Source organism: Schistocerca piceifrons, chromosome 8 (genome assembly GCF_021461385.2).
Source record: "Schistocerca piceifrons isolate TAMUIC-IGC-003096 chromosome 8, iqSchPice1.1, whole genome shotgun sequence".
In the NCBI taxonomy this organism is placed as follows: domain Eukaryota; kingdom Metazoa; phylum Arthropoda; class Insecta; order Orthoptera; family Acrididae; genus Schistocerca; species Schistocerca piceifrons.
Window position 1 is genome coordinate 386,046,840 of NC_060145.1, and position 10,500 is coordinate 386,057,339.

The 10,500-nt window shown below is 42.4% G+C and overlaps 1 protein-coding gene across 1 annotated transcript in view; it reads right to left on the reverse strand.

Annotated features, from left to right (window-relative positions):
• LOC124711796 (aldo-keto reductase family 1 member B1-like) overlaps positions 1-8,635 on the reverse strand; it is an 89,972-nt gene extending 81,337 nt beyond the window's left edge. Inside the window, exon 1 of the mRNA XM_047242018.1 lies at positions 8,561-8,635. Within this exon, the coding sequence (XP_047097974.1) occupies positions 8,561-8,635 (75 nt within the window). The remainder of the gene's footprint in view (positions 1-8,560) is intronic.
• Between the last annotated feature and the right edge of the window lie 1,865 nt (positions 8,636-10,500).

Genomic DNA, 10,500 nt, shown 5'->3' on the forward strand with positions numbered 1-10,500 from the left:
AACTGTTGTGTTGCGATTCACAAACAGCATTCCATGGGGTATTTTCCAACAAGATAGCGCTACCGGTGTTGTAATCCAACAGGCTCTACACAGTGTTGACATGTTGCTTTGGCCTGCACGATTACCAGATCTGTTTCCAGGCGAGTACAATGGGACGGATGGCAATTCCAGTGTCATCCACAAACAGCAATAACCATCCCTGTATTGATCGACCAGTGCAAAAGGCAGACATCTGACACCCGTACAAACAGTGCATGCACTTCTGCAAGCTTGTAATTAACATTCTGGCTGTTACACCAGTTATTAATGTACCAGAATTTCACATATGCAATGGCTTATCACGCATTTACATTAACCTGTGACCTTGCAGTGTTATTCACCTAAATGTGTTGCCTAGACAAGTGTATTCCCGAAATTTCATTACTCTACATTAATACATTAACATTTTTTTAGTGTTGCCTTTTTTCCTTAGTGTATAAATTATTTACTCGTTTTCAGGGCTCTGTGGTTTTCAAAGTGTTTCTTGTACAAATAGGATTGATAGAATAATAGAATCGTAAACTCACCAAATTTGTATACTGCAGATTAAAACTGTGTGCTGGGCCAAGAATCAAACTCGGGACCTTTGCCTTTCGCGGTCAAGTGCTCTACCAACTGAGCTACCGAAGTACGACTCACGCCCCGTCCTCACAGCTTTACTTCTGCCAGTACCTCGTTTCCTACCTTCCAAACTTTACAGAAGCTCTCCTGCGAACCTTGCAGAACTAGTACTCCTGAAAGAAAGGATATTGCGCAGACATGGCTTAGCCACACCCTGGGAGATGTTTCCAGAATGAGATTTTCACTCTGCAGCGTAGTGTGCCCTGATATGAAACTTCCTGGCAGATTAAAACTGTGTGCCGGACCGAGACACGAACTCGGGACCTTTGCCTTTCGCAGGCTACCCAAGAACGACTCACGCCCCGTCCTCTCAGCTTCACTTCTGCCAGTACCTCGCCTCCTACCTTCCAAACTTTACAGCAGCTCTCCTACGAACCTTGCAGGGTCCTGCAAAGGTCCCGAATTCGAGTCTCGGTCCGGCACACAGTTTTAATCTGCCAGGAAGTTTCATATCAGAGCACACTCCGCTGCAGAGAGAAAATCTCATTCTCGTATACAGCACTCTGCAAATGTCCAAATGGTCATTTGACGGTAATCAACTTCGTTCCATGTCTTACGCAGCAACATTCTGTTAGTGATCATCACAGTACCTCTGGCGAGTTTTCTGAGCTGTTCGTGTTCTTGATAGTGGAGGTACATAAACATGGTCCTTTATGTACCCCTAAAAGGAAAAGTCACAAGGAGTTAGGTCATCCGACCTGGAGGACTATGGGAACACACATCCTCACCACTACGGACAATCCAGCGATGTGGAAGTTTGTCTTTTAGGCAGTACGGACAAAGATGCTCCAACAAGGATGTTCCATGTGTTGTTGGAAGATGAAGTTTTCGGAATCAGCAATGAAGTTGTGAAAATAACCACACAGCTTCGTCTGTGATACTGCTCTGAAAACATTAAGCTCCGGCGAATCTCGTTCATACGCCACAATTTTATGAGGATTTTCGGTTCCCCACACTTTCATGTTGTGGCTATTGCCCTTTCCAGATAAATGGAAGATTTCGCCATCACCTACTATCAGCTTCGAGGCAAAATGTTCATCCTCAAGTGCTTCTGCATTGTTATGCAAAATTGAATGCGCCGGCCATAATACTGCGGTTTTAATTGTTGCACGAGCTGCAAACAGTACGGTTGGAAATGTAGCCGCCGTCGCAAAATCTCCCACACAGAACGCTGCGGTATTCCAAGTTCGTGGCTTGCGCTGGCAGTTGATTTGTTTAGACTGCGTACGTCCTCGGGCTTTCCACGGTTGCATTCGCACACTTGGTCAACCGGTACTTTTCTGTTTACAGAGACAACCATTGACCTTAAACTGTCGATACAAATGCACAATCCTCTGTTTGCTTGACAGTTCTTTTCCGTAATTCCCTCTGAATGCAGGCTACACTGGTCTAACAGATAAGCATCTCGCATATTCCAACGCCCAAAAACTCTTTTCTTTTTTTGTCACCGTTTTGTCAAGGCACTACACCCGTAACGTCAAGTGGTAGACTCAATAAAATTTCGGCGATTTTACAGCTCTATTCATGCATCAATTATATTTATACATGAACTACTTCAGAAAATATAGAACTCTGAAAACGAACAATTCATTTACACTAGGCTTGTACTGTAAACAGTAGTGGCCATGCAACAGACTCTTGAGGTCCCCTGCGCCTGTCTATTTCGTACCTTTACCAGGTGTAGAAGTATGAAACCGGAATTTGGTTGCAATAATTACACGTCTGTGGTTTGAAACTTATAAACAATATTTTATTCAAAATAATCTCCATTGCTGTTTACCCATTTCTCCCACCTCTCCGACAGGCTATGAATGCCACGCCAAAAAAGCAGTTCTTCTTTTGAAGCGAACCAGTCAGCGAACCATTTTCGTACATTTTCATTCGAACCGAAGCGCTGTTCAGCGAGAGCGTGTCCCAGTGATGCAAACAGATGATACTCTGAAGAATAAGCCGCATAGCCTAGTATTCCCAACTGAACGTCTCGATCGTTTCCCTGACCCGTTTTTCTGTGTGTGATGGGACGTTATCATGGAGAAATGTGACTTTCTGTTGCCTTTTTCCATATTCCGGTCGTTTTTCACGTAATGTTTGATTTAAATCTATCATTTGCTGTTGGTACCGATCAGTGTTAACGGTTTCACCAGGTTTTAGCAGCTCATAATAGATGACACCCTTCTGATCCCACCAAACACAGAACATGGTCTTCTTTCCACAGTGGTTTGGTCTTGCAGGGGATGTCGATGGTTTGCCTGGATTCACCCATGATTTACGACGCTTAGGAGTCTCAAAATATATCCATTTTTCGTCACCTGTTACTATTTGATGGAGAAACGACCTCCTTTTGTATCTGGCGAGCAGCATTTCACAAGTAGTCTTTCGATATGCTTGCTGTGTTTCATTCGGTGCATGCGGAACCCATTTTCCCACTTTCTGCACCTTTCCCATAGCTTTCAGCCGAAGAGAAACGGCTTTCTGCGTTACATTCACATTCAGTTGTTGTTCCGCGAGTTCGTGTTGAGTTTGAGTATCATCTTCATCCAACAAGGCCTGCAATTTGTTGTCTTCGAACTTTTTCGGTGGTTTCCCGCGCTCATCGTTTCTCACGTCAAAATAATCAATTTTGAATTTCTCGAACCATTCGAAACACTGTGTTTCCCCAAGAGCATATTCGGCGAAAGGTACGATAAGCATTAAATGCCATTCTGCAACAGTTTCCTTCAAATGATAACAGAAAACCAATGCTGTTCCCAAATCGTAGCTCGTAGGCACAAAACTCGACATGTTTACTGGTTTTAAACAAAGACCGATGTATGGAACTTGGGTTGCTGTGTGCTGACATTCGTCGTCAGCCGTTACAGGAAACAAATGTCGCTGCAGACGTGGTCTCACGGACAATAAACTGACGGCTAGCGCCATCTATAGAGAAATTCCGGTTTCACACTTCTGCACCTGGTAAGAACGCCGTGTTTTCGATCTCCAAGTAAGCCCTGAAACCTGTCACAAATCTCTCTCGATACTGAAGAAGCTCGTATTTTGTTCACTAAGCGAAAGCACGGAACAGCATCGAATGGCCTTCGAGAGTCAAGGAACAGAGCATCAACCTGGATGTCGTCGTCTATGGTGGTTTACCTGTCATGAACGAACAGAGCGAACTAAGTTCGGAAAGATTGCAGTCAGCAGAATCCTTGTTGATTTTCATAGATGAGATGTTCGTTCTCCAAATGTGTCATACTGGCGTATCCCATTTCTGTGGAGAGCGGCGCAGAGTGCATCTGCGAGTGAATCTCAGACATGGGCGGTAGGTCATGTCTAATGACGTTTTAATATTTTATTTTATTTTATTTTTGAAAAATCGCTTTTGGAGACTCCCTTTTTGTGGATGCATAGTATCTACATTCGATAAATGAATTTTTTGGTTGTATTTATCAAGCTGGAGAGTTTTTCTCTTTTTTCCCTTCTTTCGCCTCTTTTTTTTCTGTGTATATTTTAAAACTGATTGCTGTGTACAAAGATATTGTGCATAGCACACGAACTTGTTGAACTTCCTCGATATTAAAAAAAACTATTCATGCCCACAAGAACAGCTAATACTGTTTCGCGGTAATGTGTTTTATGTCGTCCACTGCTTTTCTGTGACCCATTTATCCACTCTTGATTAGCAAGTGAAATGCACGAGCATTGCCTGTTCACTAAAACATTTGTTTTATTTACGAGCCAAGCATTTGTAATGCCATGAACAGAGTTATACCGTACAGTAGCGTGGGATTCCTGATGTAGCATCTATGGTACTATATCTTTTTAGAATATGCTTCCTGCATATCACTGTTCTAACATTTGATACTTTATAATTATGGTTGTTGTGTTGATGACGTGTGGCAGTGATGCAATGTCGTTTTTATCCCATTGTTCTCTTTTTGTTGTGGTTTATTGATAGCTCCCGTCTGGCAGGCATGTTGCATGTGCGCATTGTCCACTTTTGATAATACTTTCATCAGCGAGCTGCAACTCTTTCTGTAATTAAATTGTTTCGATTGTGTACAGAGACTATGTAATCTTATAAAATACGTGTTTGTTTTATTAAAGCCTCCTTTCCCCTTCAATTTATTATACGAACAATCATTTCCGTTTTATTTTCTACATTTCCCAATGTGAACTAGGTTTTTATATATTTCTTTGAAATGTACTTCTTAGAAATCATGTGAACTCTTTTATAGTTGTCTACTGCTTTACAATTGTATAGTCTGGAGTGTTTTGTAAATTAGGCTACCCCCAGGTTCTTATATGTTCTAGGTCTCAAGATGGTCATTACCGATCGAAATTAATACCGTGATTACAAAAAAGCATTGTGATCCAAATCTGGATATATACTACAGTAAATAGCCGATAGGATTCATATCCCAAGACCTCGCCGGCCAGTCCATGAGGTGAGTATCTTCAAGTGAAATTTCTGTCACACATTACTATATCAGTTCATTTCGTGGCCAGCATTTTTTCCACGCTTACGTTGACGGTCTGTTGGACTGTGTGTGGGGAGAGAAAAGCTTCGTATCCAGCCGGCATTCACAGGGTGGCTGGAGTCTCGTAGTAGTGACAGAAGGCTAATCAGTAAATCTCACTGCTTCATCGACACCACCTCTGCGCGTGGTCCAGCCTCGGTGTCAGTTTGAAAACCCCACGCTATCACCTTCTGTGTTGCGAGTGGGGTAGGTGGGCTGCGACGTCGCTTCGGCCTCGTCACCCGCTGGAGGTACGACAATATGACGATTGTGTGTGCCCTACTTACGACTCGACACCCCGGCGCCAGAATTTGTTTTGGAGCGGCGTCTCTGTCGCTGTACAGATAAGGATTTCTTGGTGCTATAGCCTCCATCCAGTCATCCGTCCATGGTGTTCCTCCAACAGTGTTAGTATCACCCTATTTTGTTAACCATGTCCCGGGACTGACTGGTGGTGGCTGTAATTATGCTGGGAGATGGGGTCCCACATTCTTACAGTTAAAAAGAATGAAATTCATTAATTATATTAATTGCAATTAAATAGACTGTACTCACCAATATTACAACAGGTGCTGGAAATGTTTTCCTCTTTCTACACGTTTACATTCATTTGCGAACCCCTTTACCAATGTTTCAAGTGTAAATGAATGCTGATAATCAATTGTCTATTGTTCATCTACTGTCTTTGCATTACTTTGATACGCAGATGTTTTAGCCGCACCCCAAAGGAAATAGTCGGGCGGAGATTCGGTAGCGTAGGGGCCAGAGACTTTTCACAGTTACTCTGTCTTCTAAGATTTCATTTAACAGCCGCGGGAACTGGTGTGCTGTATGAGCAGTAGGGTTGTCTTGTTGGAAAAATGAATGACAGTCTTCACTTTCATTCAGCAGGGTAATAAATGGATAAATTATCTGGGAGCAATAGACATCGGAAGTGACAGTAGTATCGAAAAAAGATCGGCCCTATAATTCGCGCTCGCGTTATGGCAACCCACACTCCGATTTTTCCTGAGTGCAATGGCATTTCTCTTAAGGCGTGTGCATTTTCAGATGAACAAATTCGTGAATTTTGGGAATTAATGCAGCCAGACAAGAGAAACCAAGCTTCATTAATGAAAAACGTGCGATCTCAAACACCAACTCCGTGTTGGTTAACAAATCGCTGAAACCATTCGCAACAGGCTATTCATTTCGCACGGTACGTACAATGCAACTGTTGCACAGATGTATTTTTATATCGATACACCCCCAGGTCTTTGGTTACGGCCTTAAGTGCTGTCGTACGAGAGTCTTTGACCTCTTGCGACAATCTCCTCGCTAACATTGTTGGACTCCACAACATGATGTCCAAAAAGTCGTCATGATTCCGTTCTGTTAAAATTGTGGGTCTACCATTTCGTGATGCATTATGAACTAAACCTGTCGTCTGGAATTTGCAATTTAAATCACGTATAGTGTCACGATGTAGACACCTCGAGCAGGAAAACGCACTTTAAACTGCTGCCTCTCATGCTCCGTAAGGATTCCTCCTACACGGAAAACCTCTTCCACTAAAAGCGCTCTCTCTGCAATAGTTAGCATTCTCACTACACTCAGCTTACACAGGAACTACTCAATAAAACCTGAACTGTGCTGCAAAACCTACCCGCCCCGCAAACCGAGACACGGGAGGCTGGCCGCTGCAGAGAGGCTTGGCGGACGCAAGCTGATAGAGCAACCTCCAGTTATTGTAATCTGCCTTTGTCACTCACTGCTGGAAACATGATTGTTCGTCCTGTTGTGCTGTCACAGTCAAGATATACGTTTCAGTTAAGTACTGGATGGCGCACGAAATGTGTTACCAATTGTTTCTTTCACAATTTACGTCGCACATTAGATATCCCGCTGGGATCTCTACAGCATTACCAGCAGAGCTTGGGAAAACAAATGAGTTACGAAATGACGTGTAATTCACGATACTGCCGCTAGGAGACTAGTAAGCAGCAATGGCTGACAATGGAAGACTAACGACACATCAACGATCGGCAATTGTGTTACTTTTTCATGCAACGAAAAGCCTTGTTGTGTCTCAGAGGCGTTTTCGACAACAGTTTAACACACGATGGGTCCCTTGCAAGAAGACCATCCACAGGTTGTACGATAAATTTGTACAGGAGGGAACAATATTGGAAAGGAAGCGACATCGGCCTAAGCCTGTTTGAAGCGGTACGAGTTGCTGTACTGAGAAGTCCCGGGAAATCGTGTAGAAAGGCAGCAGTGCAACTGCGAATATCCAGACGCTCCGTTCAACGCATTCTTAAAAGTGACCTCCATATGTACCCATACAAGATGACCTGTGCACAGAAGCTCACTGAAGAACACAAGCAGCAGAGACTACCGTTTGCTCAGTGGGCGGAGGATAGGGAAGAAACTCTCAACAACGTTTGGTTTTCAGACGAGGCGCATTTTCATTTAGACGGCGTGGTTAACAAACAAAATGTACGCTTTTGGGCCACTGAAAACCCACAAGTGCTTCATGAACGACAACATTATGCTCCGAGGATTACAGTGTGGGCAGCAATTTCCAGTCACGGACTTATTGGACCCTTTTTCTTTGAAGAAACTGTGAACAGCGAGCGTTATTTGAGCATGCTTCGCAACAGCTTCATTCCACAGCTTCTTGCTACTGCCTTGCCCTTCAACACGCAGTGGTACATGCAAGATGGAGCAAGGCCACATACTGCAAACACTGTGTTGGAGTTTTTACACGAGCATTTCGACATGTGGATCATTTCACTCAGGTTTCCAGGTCGCTTCAATGACGGACAAAATTGCCCCTCCCTCCCGCCCCCCCCCCCCCCCTAGTCCAAACCTCAATCCATGTGACTCTTTTTCTTTGGGGGTACCTAAAGGAAAATATTTTCCCGAAACGTCCACGTCATTTAATGGAGCTCAGAAGACTTATTCTTCAAGCTTGCAGTGAAATTACGGAAGACATGTGCCGTAGGGTAATCACTAACTTCAGTGTTCGTTTGAAGGAAGTTAGGAAACGAAATGGTGGACATATTGAGCATGTGCTGAGTTAGAACAAATCTCCATGGACGGCTCTTCATTATAGTATATGTTCCTTTCAGATTGTATTGACGATAAAGTTTATATTCAAAAACAAAATGGTAACACATTTCGTGCGCCACCCTGTATAACATCAGCCTTGAAGCTTGAACTTTACAACTTGTTTACAAGCAGAACAAATAATTTTTTTTACATCTCTAATGGGGTACAGAATAGCAGTACATAATTGAAAATGTCTCGAAAAACACATAAAGAAAGGTGCTTGACGAGTTTTAAGAGGAACACCTAGCTGTACAGCAAACACAGTTACGATTTTTCTAATACTTTCAGAACACTTTCCCGTATACGTTTACCTGCCATGTGCCGAGACCGAGGGCCGGTATGTCCCTCCCGTTGTTGAGCTTAACAGTGGGTGCGAGCGGAGGCATGGCTGGCTGCGGCGGAACTGCTGAGTCGTGACTGACCAAGAACAGCTGATAGCTGCGAAACTATGCCCTCCACTTGTAGCGGATTCGAGAGATGTGAAAGGAGCAGGGAGGGAACAAGATAGGAACAGATAACACACCCAACTTCAGTACACGCTCAGCACAAGGAGAGAGTTTAGATTAGAAATCGTTCAGTCATCTTTACATGCTGCACTTGATGTAGTATCGAGTAACAAATCTCAGCGGATAAATACTCCTACCGGAGCACAAAAATACGATTATATTCCTGTCTGACTGAAAAGTGGGATACCAGCTGCCTCACTCTACTTTCCTCACTACCTTTAAAAACGTTCCCAAAAAATTTGGTATGCCGACATATTCGTCCTTTTTTAAATATACAGTTCACCTCAAACTTACACAAGCTGCCCTAACTGTAACTCACAGCTAATAGTCTAGTCCAACACTGTAAGTCGTTCATACCCATTCACTACCAATTGCCCTGTCTTATTTTATTTTATTAATAAGTCTAGTTCCGTAGGACCAAACTGAGGAGCAAATCTCCAAGGTCATATCCCGTGTCAGTAAATGAAATTACAACATAAAAGTAATAACACATAAAATGAAATGTTTATGAACCCAAAAATTCGAGCCATAAGTTTGAGTAAACGCAATCAACAATATAACATAGGGATCAGCTTAATTTTTCATGTAAATCCTCAACAGAATAGGAGTGACCCATGAGGAAACTCTTCAGTTTTGATTTGAAAGCACGCAGATTACGCCAAAGATTTTTTAATTCTTGTGGTAGCTTATTGAAAAATGAATGCAGCACTATTCTGAGCGCCTAGCTGCACAAGAGTCAAGCAAATGCGATCCAAATGCAGATTGGATTTCTGCCTACTATTAACTAAGTGAAAGCTGCTATTTCTTTGGAATAAGCTGATATTGTTAACAAGAAACGTCAGTATATATATATATATATATATATATATATATATATATATATATATATATATATTGAGAGGCCAATAACCATACTAATGAACAGGGGTCGACGAGACGTTCGTGAACTTGCATCACTTATTATCCGAACGGCCCGTTTCGGAGCCAAAAATATGATTTGAGAATCGGAAGAGTTACCCCAAAATATAATACCATACATCACAAGAGAATAAGCAAAGTAGAATACTTTTCATGTCGAGGTATCACTTACTTTAGATACCGTTTTAATAACAAAAATTGCAACATTAAGTCTTTGAACAAGATCCTGAACATGGGCTTTCCACAACAGTTTACTATCTACCTAAACACCTAGAAATTTGAAGTGTTCAGTTTCACTAACCGTATGACTACCGTGTGAAATTAAAACGTCGGGTTTTGTTGAATTGTGCGTTAGAAACCGTAAAAACTGAATCTTACTGTGATTTAGCGTTAGTTTATTTTTCACAAGCTTCAAGAAGCGAAATCGGAGCTTGGATTACTCAAGTACAGGACTTGAGTAGCGAACGCTAATTTGATTTTGATAATGGCCAATGTAAGAAATCTCTTGCAGATTCGCTAATTTGCGAGAAGTTTATCATGAACTCCCCCGACGATATATTAAAGAAGGACCTGCTTAGTCTGACAAACCCGTCTTCACAAGGGTCTTTGCCATTGATCTGGGCATAGGAACTAACAACACATGTTTTTAAGGAAGCATTATATTCCGAAAACGTTGACGTATTCACTGCGCGACAACACACAACACGGCTAAGCGACCAAAACGGTCAGAATCGAAAAACTCAAACCGCGCACGTCACTTTTCTGTAACAGTCAGTCAAGAAGTTTGAAAATGCGAAATTACAATCTTGATCACGCTGTAGCGTAAA